We start from the raw sequence: 24689 nt of genomic DNA on the forward strand, positions 1-24689 counted from the left end.
GGCCTGGGGATGGTGGATGTGGGTGTCTTGATCATTTACTACTCTTTCTACCCCTTCGTCTGTGTGTGTATGTATGTGTGTCTTCATGTGTGCAAGGTGTGACTGTGGCTATACATGGGCCACAATGTACACGTGGAGGTCATTGGATAGCCTTGGGTACATTTTAATTAAGGCAGAGTGTCTACGCCAGGCTAGTTCCTCAAGCTTCCAGGGATTCTCTGGCTCCTGTCTTGCTGTAGTAGCACTGTGATTGACATGGACTATGGTGTCTGACTTCTGCATGCAAGTCCTCATACTTGTGTGCAAAGTGCTTCACCCCTTGGGCCATCTTCCCAGACCGCCATCTTTAGTATTTTAGGCTTTCACTGAGCCCAGCACTGGTTGATTTTACTAGGCTGGCTTTTTGCTTGGCTTCAGGGCATCCGCCTATGCTCGTCTCCTGCCTCCCAGCCCTGGGGTTACAAGCATGCTACACCATGCCTGGCTTCTTACACGGGTGCTAAGTATCTGAACTCAGGCCCACGTGCAGGCGCCTTACCAACAGGACCATCTCCCCAACCTGTGGCTACAATGAATAAAACAGCTTTTGCTAACATCAAGGCAATTTTAGAGCTGATTCTCACGGGTGTTGACTACTTTAGGATAGACCTTGCAACCGAGTCCCACCCTACTGTACACGTGTAGAAGATGTCAGCTTTACATATTGATGAACTTTCTTCCAAAGCTGTCCAAGAGAAAGCAAGCTGTTTCCTCAACAACTGAGGGACTGGTTTCAAATCTACCTGTCTGGCTGGGTGTCAGCCATTCTTTTAGCTTGATCTTGTGACCCCTGTTGGCTGCTTTGGCTAATTCATAGCCATTCAAGGCCTGCTTCCAGTCTCCCACTCACACAGGGGCTGTGCCACTGTCCCTCCTCTCCTTCTCAGCTGCCCCGAACAGGCCCTGTGGAGTTGAATGGCTTTTACTTCTCTAAGTGCACATCAGGTCTAAGCCTGCAAGCACATCCTAACACTTCTGATCTTTGGCATGGGAACCTCCCTTAATAACACTTAACTGGTGTCCCTGGAGGCAGTAGGCGGTCACAAACCCATCCAGGAAGCTGCAGACCGGGAGGTCATGGGCTCACTAGAAAGTGCCACTTAGTACCTGGGATAAATGGTCAGCCTGAGAGCATAGCTACCCAGCTCTTCCCGTCTCAACCAATCTACTCAGGCTGCCATGGTCTGAACTCAGCATCGCTCCTTTTACAGCCCCAGAGCTAACAAGCTAAGAGTTGGCTTCTCAGCTCTACTCAGAATGGGGGTGTCTTCTCCATCCAACACCTCTAAGTCTCATTTCATTTGCTCACAGGCCCTGTACAAGCTCTGTGGTGTTGAATGGCTTTTGCTTTCCTTAGTGCACGCACATATCTAAGCTTGCACGTGCATCCTTAACACTTTTGATCTTAGTTGTAGGTGCCTCCCTTAATAACGCTTAAGCGGTGCCCCTTGGACGCAGTGCGTGACAACAACCCTTTGGGTTGGCGATGTCTAGAGTAATGCTCATGGGTCAGGAAAATGGCACTGGTCAAATTCCTTGCCTTCAGCCTTTGGATGGAGCTCAGGCTAGTGTGACTTGCTCTCTAAAGATGAACTGAGTACTGTTGTACTTGGGTGTGTATTGTTATTGTCACAGCGTCACTCTGGTGCATGGATCGTTCCACTTTCTAAGAGTGACTTTGAGATCTCCAGTGAACTCCATTCGCCATCGCTGTGTTTGATGATCCAAGACATCGCCAGATCGACACCCTTCTCAGGTGTTTGTCACCGAGCCAGCTGGACTTGACTTCTGTGCCTGCCCACTCTTGCCTGTTTGCCCTGCCAAGTTCTTCCCCTCTAGCATTCTGCTAAGTGGGTCCACAGCCCTGTCTGTTCTGCCACACTCGATCAAGGTCAGCCTAGAACAGGCAGGGCCGTCTCTTGTCCCTTATCTGTCCCGACAGCTCTGACGACTCAGCACGAGCACTTCAGCTCCAAAGCTTTTGCTCTACCATTAGCACAGAGTAAAAGTCATTTATTTTGTCTGCCTGTCCCCCTTGAATACTGTATAATATCACTGGCAGATTTCTATGTTTGTGGCTTGGTGACCTGGGGAGAAGCTGCAGACTCCATGGTGCCCGTTTTTACTCCTGGGTTTCTGTAAAGGTCACAGCAAAATTATTTTATCAAGCACGCCACAGAAGGGGGGAATCTTAATCTTCCATTTTACTTATGCAATACTCGACCTTCTCTGGAGAACGGCTCCTCTTAGCACGCTCACTTCTACATGATGCCCCTCTCACCAATGCACGCCGAGAGCATAATTAGGTGCCTGGCTCCTCGGTTGGAAAGGAGGCTGTGCTGCGGGGATGACCTCAAAGAGGAGAGAGAGAAAGGGTAGAGCGGAAGTGGTGTGGAGCCATGGGTTAGGTCCTGGGAGCTGTGTTAAATTCATCCCAGATACAGGGCCCTGAAATCAGGTGAGCAGGACCCAAGACCAACAAGTTCTAATGACTACCTACTTCAGGCCCAACCACCGCCCCTTTTCCCTGACCCAGGTCTGGGGTGTAGTAGGTGTCTTTAAGGAACAGTGGCTGCCTCAGCATTATGTTAAAAGTGTCAGAACTCAGCCTGGCATTGTGGTATGTGCCAGGAATTCCAGCATCTCTGTGAGTTCAAGGCCAGCCTTGTCAACATAATAAGAAAAAAGTAAATAAAATAAATATAAAAAAGACTACCCAGAGTTCTACTCTACATTAGTCAGGAATGATACAATGATTGATTAGTGATGTCTACTCTGGCAGTCACGGGTTCCTTTTGGTGGGTGTTGTTTAACCTGATGTAGGGTATTTTGTTTCAACTGGGCTTTTCTCACAGTGTATGCTTGTGATTTGTGAGCTCACCGAAGCCTCAGGGGATGAATGCTGGAAAAGGAGGGCCTACAACAACCTTCCTAAGAGAAAGCCCTATTTGGTTTGTCAGAATTTGGAGAGAAAATGAGATTTGTGTGATACACCCAAGTGTAGTTGCTTTTTCTCTTTTCTGTTCTTGTTGATTCCTTCCTTCCTTCCTTCCTTCCTTCCTTCCTTCCTTCCTTCCTTCCTTCCTTCCTTCCTTCCTTCCTTCCTTCCTCCCTTCCTTCCTTCCTTCCTCCCTTCCTTCCCTCATTTCTTTTCTCTTGATGTATGCCACCATACACAGCTCTGGTATGCATGACTGTGTGCTGAGTGTGTGTGTGTGTGGTGTTCTGGATTTTTGCATTTGAGTTCACTCTGGAAAGCAAAGGTGGTGCCATTCCTGGGAGGACTCACCACAAGCTAACCTGCTGTGCCAGAGGCCTGGGCAAGAGCAGGCAGCCATGTCCAACCCATAGTAGAGAGACACGATGAGAATTCACCTTCATTCATGAGAAGAACTTGTTTAGACACTATTTGGATCCATTAAGGTGTTTGTCAAGGGAAATGCTTAAAAACAAGGATTTTTTTCTCCCTCTGAGGGTAAATACTGCAGTGTGACAACACAGGAAGCTGCCTGATGGCCAGCATATGTCCCACTTGTCCACGGCGGGCACAGAGCCACCAGACTGATGGCGTTTTTAGAACATTGACAGCTGCGCTCTGCTGGGGAGGGGCTTTGGGGACACGGGGCTAAGGAGGGGGTGGCTGGGGATTCCCCTGCCTCGCTGATAGAGTGGGGGCCTAGGATGCTTTTCGGTGGGCATGAGGACAAACAACTATAATTGGAACATGGAGAACTCTGTTTTGGGGCTATGTGACCGTTGGTCACGTCCCTATGTGGGGAGGGTGGTCACATGTTCCAGGCCAGGAATCGTGGTGGGGAGTAGGGAAACGTGTACCATCCTCCGATGGATGCCTGCATGCCGGAGTCTCTGAACCCGCTCAACCTTACCAAGTTTCCTGGCACAGTTCACTGCTCCACAGACGACCTGAGGTCCATCACAATGGCCGCACTGACCTGGACCTCATCTCCATCTGTCTTGAATACTAAGTGTAGCACTTCCCCGGCAGGGAAGCAGGTGGAGGATTCTATCCCCTCAAAAGAGGCCTCTATCTGGCACAGCATCAGTTCTTCTCCCCACCCCCCCCCAGCATGGATTATCTTCTTTATGTGCTTGCTTGTCGGGCTTGTAGCATTATCTCCTCAAGATTTCTCCACTTGTGTGTGTGTGTGTGTGCACAAGTGTACAAATGTGCACAAGCATGCACGTGTGTATGTGTGTACATAAGTGTGCATGCGTGCATGTTCAGGCACATATTTGCCAAGGTGTGTCCTCATCATCCACCTTGTCTTAGACAACAAAGTCTCTTGTTTGTCTCACACTCCCATGTTTCTCTTGGGGTGGGATCTGGGGATCTGACCTCTGGTCCTCATGATTTCATAGCAGGTACTTTTTAATCTACTGAGCCATCATCTCCCATCCATGAAGAGCGCTCGCTCCTGCCCTGGAGCCCTTGTGTGAGAATTCAACATCTGACTGACTCCAGCAGGTGTCTCACACGCCAGGTTTTCTGTGCTCAGCACCTACTTAGCCAGTGTAAAGGCGATGACATATAATAGGAAGGGGGTCTTAGACGTGTAGCAAATAAATGGCCATGTATATGAAGGAAAAGGGAATTGTTCCTGCAGAATGGATTTGGGGGACACCAGCAGCAGCTGAAGGGGGTAGAGTTGAAGACATGGAGGCGCAGGGGTATGTGGGGGAACTAGGTTAGGTGGGGGTGTTCTATGCCAACCTGTAGTCTGCTGACACCCCACTTCCCGCCTCACACCCCACTCCCCACCAAATCTGCCTTGTCCTGCCCATGCTGCTCCCGTCTAGAGTGGTTTTCTGGCATTCGGCTCTTTGAAGAAGACATTCGTCCATATATAAAAAAAAGCAATATAAATTTATTGCAGAAAAACCGGGAAAATATAAATCAGAAAACATGAAAAACCCACCCTCCCTCATCTCACTATTATATATTAAAAAGTTATAAAATTGTTATTACAAGTACTGCATAATACTTTGTTCCTGTTGACTGTGGTAATTCTTTAGTTATTAATAAATAACCAGGATGTATTCAGGTCATCAAGCCTCACAGTAGAGAGTAAGTTAAATCACCGTGTACCCATTTGTGGTTTTTAGGTTGTACCTTTTCGATGTTATAAACTGTCATGAAAACCCATAGTTCCGTTTTGAATCACAGGTAATTATCTCTTTAGGATGAATGCGATAGAAAGAGAAGCTTAAACACTCTTAGACTCTCTGTGGGTCCCATCTTCCCACATTGATGAGCATTTATTAAAGGCTCTGGGAATGAGCAGGCCACCTCACAAGAGTAAGAGACCCTGCTCCACCACACCCCATCTCTGACAACCTTTCCAAGATGGTAGGAATCCAGGAGAGTGTGGGACCAAGTGTTTGCCTGGCAGCCACTCTCTTGTTGACTGTTATTGTCTCCTGCCCCAGGCACGGGGACCAATGTCCTGTGTGCAGACTCCAGGATGTCTCCATGGGAACTGATTCAGATGCTTACACTGCTCCTCTGAGTCCGAAGATGGCCATATGAAGGGCCTGCCAATGTCCCCAAGAGTTCCTATCATTCCTTCCAGCTGTCTACCTTTCCCTTCTATCTAGACGTAGGTCGGCCGTGGCAATGAATAATTTCACTCCCACTCACTGGCTAGCCTGGGTGTAGCTAGTGTCAAAGAGTGCACAGCCCTTCCTAGCTCAGCCCTCCCATGTCCCTGCTCTCTCCTTTCCCCACTGTATTTGTCTTCCTGAGTGTTCCAGTCCCACCCCCACTCCCTGTCCTGCACTGGGATAAAACCCATCTGTCCCTCGAGGCTTTGGGGGAAGGTCTACTAGGGCTACGTGTGCAGGGACAGTGGCTTCCTCTCCAGAGCTTTTTCCTGTGACATCCTAGAGTCCTCCAGGATGTGTGAGTCTCAAGAATGGCCGGCCCCTTTAGTTCTGTGTGCCGGTTAGGGGATGGGTCTGGGATAAAGACACAGTTAGCGACAAGAGGTGCCAGTCCTGGTTTCCAAGTGAATCCCACTCTGACTTCCCTGCTCTGGTTCCTTTCCTACTGTGACCTCTGTCTCTGTCAAAACCACGGGGATAGTGAGCCTCTTGAGAGATCACTAGGGACATTTCTTAGGGTATTCGTGGCCCAGAAAAACAGCTTCTAATCTTATGCACTGAGTTCTCCCAGTACTGTGTCCATCTCCAGGGGTGTGAAAGATGGTCAGTAAAACATTCAGCCTGACTCCTTGCAGAGAGCAGTTGTTGATATTTCTTAAGGCAATACTTTGCTCTAGGACTTTTGTAAATATCATACAAAACTCTCCACTAGCTGCAGGGAGAGGGCATAAATCTGTGCCCTTTGTTGCTAACAGAGGTTCCAGAGTTTGGAGAAGAGAAGTGGCTTGCTCTTGTTCATACTGCAACAACCAGAAGCTTTGTATAACCCAGGGCTCGGTAGTTTTGTTCTTCCACACTTAGCCAGCGTGTGCATGGGGACTTGGCATGGAGCCCCGAGGTAACTCGTCTGGACCAGGGCCTCAGATCCTTTGTGTCTGCAATTCCAGGTGCTGGTGATTCTCATCTCAGTCAGCTTTGCTTTCGTGTGCATCACATCGCAGAAAGTGAGCTGCCTAAGCAACCGACATTTATTTCTCCCCATTCTGGAAGCTGGGCCATCCAAGATCAAGTTGCCTGTGCAAGGCATCTGGCGAGGGCCTGCTTCCTGCTTTGCAGATGGTGCTTTCTTGTGTGTTCACATGGTAGGGAATAGAGAGAAAACAGGCTGCCTCTCCTCTCTCGTGAGAGCATGAAGGGGCTCCATCCCCAGGTTGTAATCCCAGAGGCTCCAGCTTTAAATACCAATGGTGATTTTAGGGGACAAAGGCATCCCGTATGCTACATTAACACAGACCATTTTAGAAAACACCCAAATGACCTGGATTCGGGGTTTCAGGTCAGTCTCATATTTGCTTCAGACAGTTTCATGTGCCCAGCTACCTCGAGAGCCCCAGGGCCTGTCCCTCCTCCTTGGTTACTTATTGGGAGCAAATCTGCTTTTGGCCCTGACTTGTGGGTCCTCCATTGCTTTGAGGCAAAGCCTTCTACCCCCACTCCATACCACCTCTTCAGCATTTTCCATGCTAATGAGTTCCCTGACTTGCTACCCAGGCAGCTGTGTTAGTAGCTTAATGGCACTGTGACTTACAGTCTGTGTCAAGATGCCTGCAGAACACATCAATTTCAGCAAGTGTCATCATGAGTGACACAAGTGTATGACACAACTAAGTATCCCAACTGCACAGGCCATTACAGCTGGCACAGGGCCTAGGGAGGGAAGACCTAGAAGATCTGTTTAACTTCCCAGGAACTGGGTAATGTAGTACGTTCCCTGGCCCACTTCCTCCAGAGAACCCCTTAACTACTCCATGCTTCTGGCCACGTCTGCAGCTTCTCTAAGCTACCAGGCTAGCAGGTTCCTGCTCTGCAAATCCTGGCACATTCTTTTCTTTCTGCTCCATCCTCTCATCGCTGCATCTGCTTTAACCCCTCCTCTAAAGGTCTGCAACATCCTCAGCTCCCATCCACTCCACACTTCCTATCAAGAGAACAAGGCCCCTCGACCTCCATGACTGAGCTATTCCCAGTTCCCTTTATCCTGCCTTCCTCAGCTCTCAGAATCAGAGCCTGTATCCATACTTCAGTGTCTTCTGGGGTGGGGGAAGAATTAAATGTAATGAATAAATGTCCTTTTATTATCAAAGTATGTGTATATCACAAAATACTGATAAAATAGCCAAAGTAATAATTACTAACAATGCAGACTCCTGTTTTTCATTTTAAATAGTATTATATGTATTATATATTATGTATAATATACATGTATATATATAATGATGTTCATAGTCTTTATATAGTTTTACTTCTATTTTCTAAAATACAACAGTAGTGACTGGATTGTATTCCACTACATAAATGTTCCCTATTTACTTAGTCTGTATTTTATTATTAGAATTTTAAGTCCCTCCTCCCTCCCTTCCTTCCCTCCTTCCTTTCTTCTTTCTTCCTCCCCTCCCTCCCTCACTTCTTCCCTCCCTCCTCTCTTCCTGCTTTTCTCTTCTTTCCTTCCTTTCTCCCTTCTTTCTCCCCTCCCTTCCTTTCTTTCACCCTTCCCTTCTCCCCTCTTTTCTTCCATCCCCCATCTTCTTCATTTCTTTCTTTTGCCTTAGAAATAACACTATGATAAAGACCCATGAACAAGTCTTTACCCCATTTTTCTGATTTTTTTTCAGAAGCCTTTACCTTTGAATAAAAGCTTTGCATAGTTTGAAATCTTCATCTAAATAATCCTCCAGAAAATCTGGAAGGATCCCCACTGTATGGTGCTTCTCTCAGTTCTTTCCCTCTAATACAGAATCGTTTGTTGCAGTTATCTTCATAGCTTTGATCTTCGGGCATTATTGCAGTAGGCCTTCAGTGAACATCCATTTTAACCAGTCACAGCATGTGGAAGCACTGTGTCATAAATAGAAGAAAGGAAAACACAAACATGAGTCAGATTTCAGAAAGCATTCAAACTACTGCCATGGATGGATGGGTGAATGGATGGATGAGTAGATGCATGGATGGGTAGATGAGTCATTGTTTGGGTGTGTGATTTGATGGATGAGTGAGTAGTGAATGAATGGACTGGTGGATAGATGGGTAGATGGATCGATGGGTATATGGGTGGGGTGGATGGATGGGTGGACAGATGGATGGATGGGTATATGTGTGGGTAGATGGATGGATGAATGGATGAATGGAAGGATGGATGGATGAGTAGGTAGATGATTCATTGGGTGTATGAATTGATGGGTGAGTGGGTAGATGGATGGATGGATGTATTAGTAGATAGATGGGTGAATGGATGGATGGGTATATGGGTGGGTGGATGGATGGGTGGACAGATGGATAGATGGGTATATGTGTGGATAGATGGATGGATGAATGGATGAGTGGAAGGATGGATGTGTAGGTAGATGAGTCATTGGGTATATGGATTGTTGGGTGAGTGGGTAGATGAATGGATGGATTAGTAGGTAGATGGGTGGGTGGATGGATGGATAGTGTATAGATGTATAGATGTGTGGATAGATGGATGGATAGTGTATAGATGGATGGATGGATGTGTGGATAGATGGATAGTGTATAGATGGATGAATGGATAGATGGATGTGTAGATGGATGGATGAATGGATGGGTAGATGGATGGATAGATAAGTAAGCAGATGGATGGATGAGTGGATGGGTAGGTAGGGAGATGAATTGCGGGTAGGGGGATGGATGGATGGATTGGATGGGTAAAATTTTTGATGGATGAGTGGGTGATTTGATGTATGTGTGAGTGAGTGGACTGATTGGTGGATGGATAGGTAGATAGGTGATAGGTGGATGGGTAGGTGGAGTCAGCATTCTTGGTTAAGCTCCCTGGGGAACTCCAGCCACAAGACCTGTGTGGGAGGAGCCATGCATATCCCTCACTTCCACAACTGCCTTGCAGTTCTGAGCAGCTAGTAAGAGATGCTTGTATAGCGCAAGCAAGCCATAGAGGCAATGGGGGAGGGGCTAGGGGTGATGTGCTAAGAACCTCTTTCTTCCTAAGCAGGAATGTGCTCAGCTCCTTCATTGTCATCCCATGAGGCAGGCAGACCTCCCTGAACCAGCTGCTGAGTTAGACCTGCCTTGAGAAAGAGGTGCTGGATCTTAAGCAGGAGATGAATATTCATTGGCATGAACCTTTGCAAACTCATTTGGGGAAAAAAAAATTAGATCAAGAGAAGTAATCAGATTATTAAAAAGTGAGTGCAAGGACAGAAGGCGGTGGTAAAGAGAAAAAAAAAAAACCCTCACATTTAAAATGCAAAGAGAGCCTCTTCCTGCAGAGTAGCACTGACCTCCCGGACTATGCACCAAGAATAGTCAAGCTCGCCTCCATTTCTGCTGCATAGAAATGTTTTCCGAGGCCTCCGTTGAGGAAGGAGGGGACGGAGGCAGTGGGCACCCTCCACCTTTGGAAAAAATTATCAAATAATATTTTGAGGTTTCCGTCTTATCTTCCTTAGATATCGGGGAAAAATTGCGAGAGCTAAAGAGGCTCTGGTGAGTGGTGAGTGACAGGTTAAAGGGCTTCAATAAAGATTAGATGGTCCACTATCTCCTGAGGAAATTGCATAAAAGTGGTTATTCCCTCTTGCTTCTATTAATTTCCTCTTCCTGGCTGCTCGGAGAAGCTTCATAACCTGATGCTGCAGAGGGGGGACGAGAGGCGCTTCCCATTATCTCAATCACTGCACTGTTTATGAGACACTTAATCTGTTTCTTTATAAAGTAATAGTACTGTAGGTGATGGATTCTGTGTCACTGGAAGGCTTCGTGCAGGGACGGGAGGAGAGGGGCGTTCTCGAGAGCATTGTAAGCAGCAGGTAATTTGTTACAGCTTTAAGGTGCTGAGAAGTGTGTGTGTGTGTGTGTGTGTGTGTGTGTGTGTGAGGGGAGGGGCAGATAGCATTCCAAGGTGACCTTCTGCTAGAGATGACACATGCCAGCCTCCTTGTGTTGCTTAAAGAGGAGGGAAATGTGTGTTTTGCTTGGAGGATGGGAAGTATGCATGCGCTTAGCTGTAGAGCACTTGAGTCTCATCCCCTCCCTCTGCTGAAGGCAGGGAGGAGAGAGGATGTAAAGTGTACGCCCAGCCCCACCTCTGTTCTGCCATCTTAGCCTTTGTCTGAACCTGGTCACTTACAATGAAGGAGAGAATCCCTCCCCCCCCCCCCACTCCCCGCCGCCGCTGCCCCTTTTAAAGAAATAAAGACAACTGTGTTCCACCCTGTGTCAGAAATGCAGCCTTATGTTGTGGTGTCTTGTTATTTTACAGGAATACACGGGCAAGTGCAAGTGGCTTCCCACCCACCCTGCTCAAATGATCCTCGCTCAAGTCTTCTCCTCACATCTCCTACCTCTTTAACACCTGCTCTGTCCTCATCCCTACTTCTGAATCTTTTAGTATTGTTGTTGTTGGAAACTGTCTCCTATAGTCCAGGCTATCTCTGAGCTGAGGATGACCTTGAACTTCCAGTCCTCATGTCTTGACCTCCCAAGTGTTGAGATTGCAGTCAGGCACCACTCTGTCTGGCTTATGCAGGACTGGGGGGGTCAAGCTTTATGTATGCCAGGCAAGCCTAATACTGACTGAGTCTCATCACTATGACTCCCTTTCTGAATCTTGTCTCCTAGGAAGATGCTTTATGAGGTCCTCATCTTATAAGGCTGGATTCCCACAATGAGCATGTCTAGCTGACTGGGCCCTGATCAGCATAGTTCTGCTTTAGAAGCAGTGGTCTGTTCTGCTTCACCCCATCAGAAATGGATTCCCCCAAAACCTGAAACTCTTTTAGTGCACACAGTGCTATTCCTCTTAGCATGTCTCCTGGCTTCCAGTAGGTCCTAAGCAAACAGTGGTTGAATGGAGATGCTTGTCATGATAGCAGTGACTGGGCCATAATTCTCTATAAGGAAAGAACACTAGGCTTTGGAATATTAAGTGAAAAAACTGTTATCTACCTCAAAAGTGTTTGAATGTGGCTAACAATAGTTAACTTATTATTTCTGTAAATATCTCTATATATCTGTAAATACCAGTCACCTCTGTGTGTGTGTATGTGTGTATGTGTGTGTGTTTATGTGTGTGAGTGTGTATGCACATGTTCATGTGAGGACCACACACATGCTATGGTAAGCATGTGGAAGTCGGAGGGTCATGGGGTAACCTAGTCTATTAGTCCTCAGCTTCTACTTCATTCAGGGCAAAGTTCTGTATGGATTTCCCACTGCATATGGCAGGCTATGTGGCCTGTGGATCCCGGGAATTGTCCTGTCTTTGCCTTCCATCCTACCATAGGGGCACCGTGATTCCGTCCTGGGGTCCCAAGCTTAGGTCCCCACACTTGCACAAGGAACCCTTCACATTCATTTCTTTGAGCCATAGGTCTATCTATTCTTTGCCAGAATTGACTCAAATGCTCACTTATCACTTCTAATTAAAGCTATTTTTTTCCTCAAGGGAAGTATGCTTTTCTTACTTATTTTTCTTAGTAAGAAACAACAGTGTCAGCATCTATTTCTGATTAGTGGAATCTGATACAAGATGAGTTTAAAAGGTTTCGCAGACTAGCCTGTCACTTTAACTGTTATTTAAAGTATAAACTATATGAGAAAACATTGTGCTAGGGTGATTACACATTACAGGCTCCAAGTTCAGTGCAGGAAGTTAAAAGGGCAGTCCTTACAAGTTAGAGACTCTCTGGACACAGATTTCATTAAAATATTAAAACATAAAATGTGACTATGTGGCAATTATAGTTAAAATGTATCTTATAAATTCAATGGTTCACCAACCATCTAGACAGAAACAGTCTAAACAGAAACACATTTTTTCTATTTGTTTCTAAGTCTTCAGTGCCTTCTTTGGTGCTCCAAACATCTATTCCTACTTTGAATTGTAAAGTAATTTCAACGAAAGCTCACTTTTCAAAAAGGCTGTGCAACCTGGGGAGCTATCCTGCTATGGTACAGCTGAGTGCAAGCTATGTCCCATATTTGGGTTTATTAAATTCTGCTGATCTGTGAGCAGAATAGCTAGATATTTTATATAATGAAGAAACTGAGGCTCTGAGTGGTGCTGTCAATCAAAGATGTTCACCTTGGTGGGAATCAGCAAAGGCAGAATCAGCGGCCGTGGCCCAGTTCTCACTTTCCTGGGGACTATAGAGTCAGGCCTCTCTTCTCTGACTGGTCTAGTCCTCTCTGTAAGGTCCAGCTTCTGGGGTTCTGGGGAGCTAGCTTAGTAAGAAAAGTAGTTGTTATGTAAGCATGAGCACCTGAGCCCAGATCCCTAGAACACGTCTAATAAATAAAAAATGTAGGGTGTGTGGTACATGTCTGTAACATCAGTGATATGGGCACATGTAGAGGCAGGAGGATTGCTGAGCTCATAGGCTGACCAGCCTAGCAGAACTGGAGAGCTCCTATATCAAAGACAAGGTGGACAGTGATTGAGGAAGATGTAAATAAAGAATATATCTAATAAAAAAAGAAGAAACTAAACTATTTTTTATTTATTGTCTGTGTGTTCCCTCTCTCTTCCCCTCCATCCTTCTCTCTCTCTCCCTCCCTCTCCCTCTCTCTCCCTCCGTCTCCATCTCTCTCTGTCTCTGTCTCTCTCTGTCTCTCTCACTGTATGTGTGTGTGGTGTGCACATATGTGTTTGGACATTAAAGTGCACAGGACCAGGGGCCGCATCTCCCTTTGATGTCCAGCAAGGCCATCCTCAGCTGCCTATGTGTCTGGAGCCATGGATAACACCATGTGTACTAATAGTTTAGTTTCTAGATCCTCTCCTTAGAGACCCAGCCATCCAGATCAGAGACCGCTTGCTCCTTCATCAGAAATCTCAGAGAAAGGCATTTTCAAACCCCACTTCCACTTGTGGCTATCAGGATGACTGTTTACGCTGTTAACTTATTAAATGTAATGTGAGGTGGCTTTTAAGTGCTGGGAAGAAAGTGAAAACACTTTGTTCTTCTTGGACCAGTACATTAAGAAAATTACAGTGTGACAGAGACTGGATATGAATGCACGAGCAGTCACCAGCTTCTCTCCCCGTTCCAGGAAGGCATCTGGTGCATGGGAGCATCAGAACCCGGCAGGGTAGGAGTACTAGAACCTCGATGAGAAGGGTTGAAGTCTTACCCAAAGAGAAGACCAAGATAGATAGAGAGAAAAGGGGCAAGGCAGAGGAGAGGGCCCTGAGTGAATGGGCAGATTAAGGGAGCCAGATTTTAGACTGCCCCACGTATGACAGTTGATGCTCTCTGCTTAGGGGTTTTATTGATTGATTCTTTTGTTTGAAAAATTACAACTTATTCTTTTTCTTGCTACAGAGGTTTCCTTTTGTTTTCTTTTGAATGCATCAACATGGGTCAGTGAGTGGCCTAGTTCTGACGTGTGTTACGATGGCAATTATTGTTTGCCCAACAGTTGTGAAACAACAGTACACCCAGTGTGTTCTAGGGAATGTGAGTCTCAAGGGATGCACCACAGACGAGGCCTTCTTGGGGAAAAGAAAAAGAAAAAAGAATGCTGGCATTTAAGACCTTGCTTTTTGAAGTTCTGAGACATTCTGCAGTAAACAGTGAACTTTATTCTTTATTTTTAGGCCCATATTTTCTGTCAGTAACGGGCATAGGAAACTCAAAGAATTTCTATTCCATGGGATGCCATTGGGTTCCACCATTCCAGAATTTCTCATTTTGCAGTTTCCCTCCAATCTGCAGTGGGCTCCCTTCCAGGGAGATCCACTGTAACTTTATACTGTCTCCTCAACTCAAGTGAGCTGCGGATGAAGGAGTCCCGGCGTGGGAGGTGATTCTTTCTTCTTGTCTTGGCAGGGAAGTGGTAGATGTTTTGAAAATAGCTTACATGTGTACCATCACTATCATCTCTCCCACGAAGTGATCCTGGGAATGTTTTTAACCTCTCCGTGTCCCAACTTCCTCATTAGCAAAATGGATATAATAATAGCCACCCCATAGAGTACTGCACGTAAAACACTTAAGGCGAAGTAGCAGATGGCGGCTACTGCTATTATTAAAGAATCCACCACACTTTTCAGGAGGGAACAACATATCTGAGAAGATGAGCTTCATCTAAGTGGAAGCCTTTACAACAGCCCTCCCTGTTCAGGCGACAATCACACCATACTATAATAGTGCCCTGGCTAGTTTATGTCAACTTGACACAAGCTAGAGTCATCAGAGAAGAGGGAGCTTCAGTTGAGAAACTGTCTCTGTAAGATGGCACTGTAGTTGGGGCTGGGTCCTATAAGAAAGCAGACCAGCATTTTTTTTTTTAAATTAGTGATTGATGATGGAGGACCTAGCCTAGTGTGGGAGGGGCTACCCTTGAGTTGGTGGTCCTGGGTTCTATAAGAATGCAGACTGAACAAGCCATGGAGAACAAGCCAGGAAGCAGCTCTCCTCCACAATCACTGCATTAGTTCCTGCCTCTAGGTCTTTGTCCAGAGTAAGTTTCTGCACCCCCTGCTTTTGATAATACACTGTTACATAGAACTGAGAGCAAAATAAACTCTTTCCTTCTCAAATTGCTTTTGGTCATGGTGTTTCATCACAGTAATAGTAATCCTAACTGAGACAAATAATGTGGCCACAGTAGATCCAAAACTCCTCAACGGCAGCTTGTAACCCTTGTAGGCAGGGTCTCAAAAGATGCACCAGGAATATTTGTTGAATGGATTACTGAAGTTTGTCGGGAGTCCAAACAAGCTGACTGGGCAATAAATGTTACCGGATCTCGAGGAAGGATTAATCAGAGCTGGTTTTAGGGGAATAGGAAGAGGCAGGGAATGGTGCGGTAGGGACAGCCCTTGGAAATAGGGAAGATAGGATTATAGTTCTGGGGGTTGCAAGGATGAAATCTCATGTCTCATGTCTCAGTAGATGAGGCATGGCCACAGCTTGTGGGACACTATGGAGACAAACATTTCAGGACATGACTCTTGATACCCTGGCTCTCTAAGACATTAGATGGGGTACCCATAAGGGAGTAACCCTGAGTAAGCACCAGGCTACTACACCAGGTCTCCCTGAGCTTGCTGTTGTGTGTGTATGAAAAGTGACACACGCTGCCTGTAGAGCCCCGTCTTTGTCTTGCCACGCCCTCGAAAGCATATCAAAATGCAATTAAGGTAGAATGGTGTTTTCAAGGCAGTGACCTTGAAATCACTTTAATATTTTGGAAAAGAATCGCTGTGAATTCTAGTGCTTTAACCATCATTCATAGTAAGTGCTAATGAGCACATCACAGTGCTCCTTGTGTTTGTTGCATTATGACATTTAAGAATCAGAAGTCTGGTTATTGCCAACAATGACCCCTTTTTATCTGAGACTATAGGCTACTGTTCCTTCATCAAGGGCTCAGGGAAAGGCCATGATTGTTAAGGTAGGAGGAAGGGATAGACATTTGTGTAGCAAGTGCCCAGCTACACAATTAGACTCACCTTACCAATAAAATCTGTTGACAAGCCTGAGAGTGGGGGAAAAAATCACTTTTCACATTGCTCAAAAGAGAAGGGCCATTGTCAAGATGTTTGAAGAATTGAAATATTAATCAAGATTCTCTCCTTCTGAGATGCTCACTCTGTGGATCTTGGCGTGAGGAGGGAACTCAGCCTCCTTTTATTTTAGGGTGACAACCTTCATTTTCTATTTCCAGGGAAGAGTGTCTGGTTACCATTCTTCTATTAACTCTCACATGATCTTTGTGTTGTAGCCTGTCCTGCGGGGACCTTCAAGGCCAGCCAGGAAGCCGAAGGCTGCTCCCACTGCCCTTCCAACAGCCGCTCCCCTTCAGAGGCGTCTCCCATCTGTACCTGCCGGACTGGCTATTACCGAGCAGACTTTGATCCCCCAGAAGTGGCGTGTACTAGTAAGTGTCTAGTAAGGGCTGTGGGCTGGGCAGTCTGGTTCTTTGACTGTGCAAATGGTGGACCTGGAGCAGGGGAGAGAACAGGCCACACCCTCCCAGGGAAATGCTAAGTGGGGGTGCTGGCCGTGGTGCTGAAAGAGATGCTCTCTGCTCTCAGCATCAAACTGTTGGTTAAGATTTTCATGCCTCTCCTTCCACATGGGAAGATCCTCCTCTCTCACACACTCAGGGCAACTTCTGTCCACAAAATTTTAACAATGGTCATCTAAAGAGTCGTTTGTGTGCAAAATCAATATCTACTCATACATTGTAGTAACTGGTAACTCTTGCAGTTCCCTCCTCCAAAATGTCCCTCCTTTCTGGTCTCCACAGTTGAAAATCATTCATCAGTGCATCTTCCCTATGTTTGTTTCTCTTGAAGTTCTCATAGTTTTATTAATTGTCCATTTACTCTGTAATTGCCTTAGCTGCTAAATGAAAGTCTTTGTGTATCAAATCTATATTTATCTCCTGTGATCCTTATAAGTGTCTAATGTCTGATCTCCTGCCAAATGACAAGACCAGAAGCCTGACTACAGTGTCCATCTGAGTGTCTCAAATTCTAGAGTCTGAGGGTTAATGTGTCAGCTATGTTCACTCTTCCATTATCTGAAATGGAAAGAAAAGCAGCGCAGTGGAACAGCTGTGCTTTCTGGACAGGGAAAGGGTAATTTCCTCCTGGTCTTTCCCAGAATGGAAGGCGGAAAACACGGTTCTCCCCGAGCAGCACTTTATACAACTTTTCCTTCTCTAAATGTTAAAGCCCTGAAGCAAGGATGCTCTCTCCTCTCAGTATTCCCATTGCATTCTGGGATCAATACTGCAGGTTAGTCTGTAGCCAGACTAGAACTTTCTTCTGCACTAGATGCTCTGGTGAGGTTCACTGCGAGCATGCACCATCCCATAGCCAGTTCCCTCTCAGTTCTTGGAGAAGAGCCTCAGAGGTATATTTCCCACATACAATTTGATAGAGAGGAAAAAATACTTGGTCTGGGTAGAAGAATTTCTCAGTCTTGGCCTTGTAGCATATATAACCTTTGCTGGGTGCAGAGGAGAAATGAAAGCATCTTCTAGATCAAGGTCCTGCGCTCAATCGATGCTTATAGATTTGAGCTGAGGAAAAGCTCATCGTCTTGTAAACTGATTTTCCTGGCCTTCCTTTTCAGGTGGGCGGAGACTGACAGAAATGACTCCTGTCTTGCTGCCCAGAGTCCTTGTCTTTCTGTGGTGTGGTCTCCTCTTATGGTTTCTAAGGGCCTCTTCTAAGGGCAGTCTTCCATGGGCCTAAAAAGCAATATTGAATATACTCTAGATTCCATTAAAGATGCTAAATCACTACCTGGGTGCCCAGACCAAACACCAGGTTGCACAACAGGCAAAAGCACCCACCCAGACTCTGGCCCTTGTACTTCTGTGCACAGCTCTTCCCTCTGGCCAGGCTCCACCTGAAGATCAGCTCATCCATATACGGGCCCTTAGCTTCCCACTTCAGGGGAGGGGGACAAATTGCCAGCTCACCCAGCCTCATGATAAGGTTACCTGGAAGAAGTCAGTGCAATGGCCAGAGGCCTGGGCATTCTGGAATGCCAATGTGTTTCTATTTTCTGGCATTTATTCACCAATGTTTGTCTTCCAACCCTCCAAACTGATAGACCTATAATATCAGTTGTTGGAGGAAATATGAATATTCCAATGCCTCTGGTTTGAGCATGGAAATTCCTCACTCCACACTACGCATATCCCAAGACCAGCTTTAAGTTAGACCACACAGGCTTTTCCCTCCTACCTCTGGCCCAGATAGCTCTGGAATACTTACTAGTGGGGTTCTACTCCACTGTCCCCTTCTAATCTGATGGGAAAAGAGTGTGCCACTGTGGCTAAAGCAGCTTTACACACACCCTTTTCTTGTGCCTCTAGATTAGAGAGGGAAGGCTCAGACTTGACTATGGCAGGAAGGACAAAGAACAGCTCCTAGACTCATTGTCCCTCATCCTGGAAGGGGGCAAGCCCTTGGTGAAGAGACTCGGGGAGCAGGACATGGGTACAACACAATGCTAGGCAAAACATGTATAAATAAAGCTACTATTTCCCCAAGCCTCGTTATATATTTGATTTATTATGTGCCAGGGAAGTACTGTATGAAAAAGTCAATTTGTTGGCTTTTATATTCTCATTAGGGTTTCCTTTAAAAGCATTCTAATTGGAGGTGCCATCTGTTCTCTTAAAAAGGCACGGCACATCACCACAGTAAATAATTTTTCAGATTCAAGGAGAATCTATAGAGCTGTTGAGGAAAGGCACAGCCCTACACTGCGGCTTTGGGGCTCCTAACTAGTTCAGCAAGTCAGTCTATCGAGACAAACGTGCAGGGGTGCGAGCCCAGCCTGAGGGGCTGGTAGAGGGCTGGAGCCAGGAGAGCTGGTTCACCTTCTAAAACGAAGACTTTGTCCTGTCAGGAAGCAGCTGTAGGCTGCCTGAGCATTGAAGACAAAGAAGATCTGTCTTTATAAATGTGTGGGGACAGTGAACACCGGTCATGCCATGGTGCTGTGGACCAGAAGGCAGAGCTGACAGGAGAGTCCAGAGCTGACAGGAGATCCAAGGGCCAGTCAAGGCCTCCAGTGTTGGAGGACCTCGGGTCTAGCTTCTGGCCATTGTATTGTGTTCAAGTGACATTACATCAGCATTCTACTCCTTTCTATAAAACATTTTATAAACATATGTATAAAAACTTTATAAATATAAAACATGCCCTTTGCATGGTTATAACACCTCTACTATACTAAGGATTATTAATATGTTTTCAGTACTAAGGATGGAACCTATGGTCTTTTTCTTACTAAACAAATATATTTATTACCTCTGCACTAACATCTTAGACCATTCCCCTTGTGCCTTTTATTTTATTATTATTGTTTTAAACTTAGGTCTCGTTATGTTGCCAGAGGAAGCCTGTGGTAACATTCTTGCCTCAGCCTTCTTTGTAGCCAGGATCACAAGCCTGTACCATTGGGCCTGGGGAAACTAAATATTTTTAATGAATCCTGTTAATCTTTTGGGCATCATGTTTATGCTGTATTGTTGAAATGTTAAAATGTTTCTGTAGGCTTGGTTGGTAAAACTTTGATGACCTGAGTTGAATCCTAGAACCCACAGAATAAAACTGGATATGGTGCTGCATGCTCACAATCTCAGTGCTGGGGGCAGGCAGAGCCAGGGCTCAGTGGCTGGCCAGCTTAACCTACTTAGAGAATTTTGAGTGTGTGTGTGTGTGTGTGTGTGTGTGTGTGTGCGCACGCGTATGTGTGTGCAATTTATCTATTCCCTTACATCCCACCATCAGCTCCCCTGTCTCCTCAGTCCTCCTTCCTCAATTCTTCTCCCCTCAATTTCGCCCCTCACTCTCCTCTTCCTTTTTCCTGTGAGAAGGGAAGCCCCTTGGGTGTCAACCCCCTCCCCCCCCACACACACATCCTCTCCCACTGAGGCTAGACAGGGCAGCCCAGTTAGGGGAATAGGATCCACAGGCACGGAGCAAATTCAGAGACAGCCCCTGCTCCGGTTGTTAGGAGACCTACATGAAGACCAAGCTGCACATCTACTGTATATGTGTGGGAGCAGGCTGTGCTTTCTTTTTAATCTCCTAGGAAAGCTAGAAATTACCTTGATGTCTGAGAAGCCCTGGAAGCCGTGCCTGTTTAGCCTGTCTTTGAGGCTCATCAGTGAATTCAGTGGGATATGGTGCATCCCAAGGCAGGATTAAAGGGGCAGTGTGGAGTCCACTGACCTCGGGGACACAGGCAGAAGAAGCTGTTCATTCCTACAGAGTCTGAATTTAGATGGCTTCTCCTGGCCTGCAGATGCCAAATTCCTCCTTCCTTCCTTCCTTCCTTCCATCCTTCCTTCTTCCCTCCCTTCCATCCTTCTTTCCTTCTTTCCTTCCTTCTTCCTTCCTCTCCCTCCCTCTCTTCCTTCCTTCCTTCTTTCCTCCCTCCCTCCCTCCTTCACTCCTCTCCCTCCCTCCCTCCCTTCCTTCCTTGCTTCTTTCCTTCTTTCTTTCCTTCCTTCCTTCTTTCCTTCCTCCCTTCTTTCCTTCTTTCCTTCCTTCCTTCTATCCTTCTTTTCTTCCTTCCTTCTTTCCTTCCTCCCCCTCCCTCCCCCTCCCCCCTTCACTCCTTCACTCCCTCCCTCCTCCCTCCATCCACTCCTCTCTCTTTTCTTCCCTCCCTCCCTCCCTCCCTCCATGCCTCCCTCCCTCCCTCCCTCCCTCCCTCCCTCCCTCCCTCCCTCCCTCCCTCCCTCCTTTCCTCCCTCCTTCCTTCCTTTTTCCTTCTCCCTCTTTATCTGCTTCTTCCTAGGGCCACACAGTTATATCTCTGGCATTAGAAGGCCTAGACAATAGCTCCTTGGTGAGCTCTGGCCCAATACTTTCTCATACACTCCCAGGTCATTTTATCCACCCAACTTAAGCCATTCACGGGATGAGGCTTCAACTGACTCAGAAATCTGGTGACCGTGACACTGTATTTCACTGTTGGTGAGGGAATGCTAAAGGAATTCTTTCAGCAGGGGCCCAAGACAGAAGGGGAGACTGAGGAGGCATGAGGGACAGTGCTGTCCGCCAAGCAAGGAGAGAAGTCTAGGAAGGGACTGAGTGGCGCTGAGCTTGCTGGGACTCAGGAAATAGAGTGTCTGCATCCCTGTCATGACTTTAGGGGACAGCATCCAACCATATTATTTTTTTCTGCCTCTCCAAAACACTCAACACTGAAGGTTTCTGGAACCCCTAAAGGTTTGGACATTTCTCCCCATCAGCAAGCGAGTAATCCTGCCTCAGTGGGTACCAACTACATATTCTCTAATCTATCTGTGCTCTCAAGCCATCTACCCATCTACTTGCAGCAAATGCCTGATCCCTCAAGGCTACTCTTCAGCTTTGGAGACCAATCAGAAGCCCCAGGTGCTCGAACCTGTGCTCCTGAATAGTCAACTATATAAATTGAAGTTCCCATAAGCCCCTACTTCAGTCTGACCGATGTAGCCAAGCAGGTCACAAGACTGTGAAAGACAGCATTCCTAGCTCACCATAAAGAATGTCACAAAGGGGGTGGGCACATAAATGCTCAGGCGAAAGAAGCCCACAGAAAACAACGTCTAGAGACATCTTCACAGCATCTCCGTTTGCTCCTGCTTCCCACCTGGTGCACTGTCGGGAGGCCTGAGAACTCTGGGAGTCCTGGAGTGGCTAAGATGGCCTAATCTTGAGAGAGTCCCGAGGAAGCAGACTCAGCATTTGGATGCTGTGTTTCAAAGATGGACTTGGTCACTTCATTTGTATCTTGACCCTCTCCTGCCTTCTCTGTGACCTTGACCTCACTTCCTCCCTGTCTCCCACCCCCACCCCCCGTCTCTTCTCACACTCCCATTCTGTTCTACGACTCTCTGAGTTGTTAGGAGGATTAAGCAAAATCATATTACAGCATCTTTGGCCCCGTGCCTGGTTCATAGTAAACTCTCAGTTGACGTTAGAACTTGCTTTGGTTATATCCCTGGAAAGTGTGAAGTGTGTAGAAGATAGTGGAGTTTCCAGCGAAAGAGGATGTTGGAGATCTGAAAGTAAAAATGATGTGCTTGGAGTGGGGGTGGCAGTGGCAAGTTTCAGTTTAGTCCTGAGAAGAACCCATTGGCTGCCCATAAACCACACGATCACCATGGCCTGAAGACCCCTGGTGACAAGCGACCAGTTGACCTTCCATGCTTAGGCATGCTGTGGGGAGGACAGGGCATAGGTAAAGCACCAGAGTACCTGCACAGCTTTCTCACTACAGGCTGTTGGAGCCAGAAGCCCAGCACAGGCAATGACCCATAAAGCTGGACTTCAGTTCTTTGGTAAAGGTGGGGGTCGCATGTTACCCAGGCTGGCCTTGAGTTCCCTGTGTCGCTAAGGATGACCTTCAATGCTCAATCCTATTGATGCTGCCTCCCAGCTGCTGAGAGTGCAGGTGTGTGCCACCTCACCTGGCTCAGCCTTCAGTTCTGAGGGGGCTGGGATGCACCGTTGGCTCCAAATGACAAGAGAAGGTCGAGATAAGATGGTAAGAGGACCATGGCGGGGGCAGCCGGGGGGAGCAAACGGGAAGAGAGGAGGAAGGGCACAGCCAAGTGAAACCAAGCATTGGGTCGCACAGCTTCATTTTAAATAATTTCTAGTTTACTGGGGGATGGAATGGAAAGGAGGAATTTATGAAGCAAACGAAAATAGATAATTATGCCTTATAAAATTGCTGTCTGTGAAAAACCGTGCAGAAGGACTGGTGTGAAAATAATTACCTTGTTACATTTCTGACCGCAAAAACCCTTCTTTCTGTCACCCACACGGGAGAAATTTTGATGGATCGCGGAGGCAAGCTGGAGCTCGTCCTGCTTCCTTTATTCCTTCTTCAAGTGCATTGAGGTGTCCCTTGGCAGCTTTGGATGGAGAAATAGAATGAACGGGGGCTTCAAGGTGACTCGGAAGAGAAGGAACAAGGGCAGCCAACCCTGTAAGTCTCCCTGGAGGCTGTCCCTGATCTTCCTTTTGACCTGTAGAGAGGCAGGGAAGTTGAGTGGCAGGACTTAGGGGCTGTGAGTCAGGCTCCAGTGCTGTGACATGGGATAGCTTATGGAGCCTTCGGGGACATGGCGCTTCCTCATTGGAAAAATTAGCTAAGATGGAACTCACACCACAGGATGAAAACTCAGGCCTCACTCAGCCAATGCCATCCTGTCCAGGAGAGCTGGGGGTGGGGCCGGACTCTGAGAAAAATGCCAGGGAAGCTCACAGGGAGGGTGGTGGCAATCTGCTGCTGCGTTCCCACTTGAAGGGTCAAGAAACCCCACATAATTTTCTCTTGGTTTATGTTTCATATTTTAAGGGGCTAGTCCTCGTGTGTACATGCCTGAGTGTGCCCACATACACCTTTGCCTGCATACGTGTGAGCATAGGTGTGCTTCTGTGTGTGTGCTTTTTATGTGCCTGTGACTGTGCTTAAGTGAACCTACATGTGGGCGTGCACATGTGTGGATAGGCTTATGTGAGTGTGCGTGATTGTATAATGACCATGCATGTGCAAATGACTGTGTATACCTATGTATACTCATGAAGGAGTGTGCTTGCATGAGTATGTGAATATATATGTGTGTATGAGTGTGTATGAAAGTATAACTTGTGTGCAATGAGGCATGCATGTGCCTGTGTAGATGTGTGACTGTATATATGTGTATTGATGGAAGTAAACCTGTGTGTACTTGTCTATAAGTTTATGTGAATGTGTGCATGAGTACTATGTGTGTACCTGTATGCCTGTGACTCTGTTTGTGTGTGTGTATGTGTGCCTACATGCTAGTGTGCATGTGTGTGAATGTGGAATGTGTGAATGTATAGGAGGGTTGGGGCTGTGAATATATGTGTTTTCAGGGGAAAGTGTGTGTGTGTGTGTGTGTGTGTGTGTAAGTAAAATTGTATGAGAGCATGTGAGTGTGTGAAGAGACTAGAGTGTGAGTATGTGAGTGTACCTGTGTGTAGATGGGAGTGTCTGTGTGGGTGGATTTGTGTGTGAGTGTGTGAGTGTGTGAATGGGTGTGTATGCTGGTGTGGTCGCAGGCCTCACTGGTCCACAGAGTAACCAACCCTGCTCTGGAATGTCTTTTCATGCAGTTTTTACTGAGATGGTCAGAACAGTGTGCAGTCCCACAATGCACAGCATTAGCTGGGGATGAGAGTGAGCTGTGGTAGAGAACAGAATGGGAGGTCGGGAGTACATGCATCCGTAGAACTGGGAGCATATATGGAAGGTTCAGAGGGTGGGGATGGGCCTCACTCCTTGGACTCCCAGCCCATGGAGGCTGCCCACAGGGAGGGACTCTTGGAGCAGATACGGCAGGAAAGCTCCCAGTGCTATCAAGACTCTTCCCCTAGGACAGGAAGCCTTATCAGTTGGGAACTGCTTGCTGTTCGGATGCTGTGTGTTGGAGAGATGCTTTTAAATATTTCCAAAAGTCAATCTTTTCTTAGGCATTTGTCTGTT

The 24689-nt window shown here is 46.7% G+C and overlaps 1 protein-coding gene across 1 annotated transcript in view; it reads left to right on the top strand.

Moving 5' to 3' along the window:
* The window catches only part of Ephb1 (EPH receptor B1), a 451676-nt gene that overhangs the window by 281872 nt on the left and 145115 nt on the right, over positions 1-24689 (top strand). The window contains exon 4 of the mRNA XM_052187529.1: positions 16429-16584. Coding sequence (XP_052043489.1) covers positions 16429-16584 — 156 coding nt within the window. The remainder of the gene's footprint in view (positions 1-16428; positions 16585-24689) is intronic.

Source organism: Apodemus sylvaticus, chromosome 7 (assembly GCF_947179515.1).
Source record: "Apodemus sylvaticus chromosome 7, mApoSyl1.1, whole genome shotgun sequence".
Lineage (NCBI taxonomy): Eukaryota > Metazoa > Chordata > Mammalia > Rodentia > Muridae > Apodemus > Apodemus sylvaticus.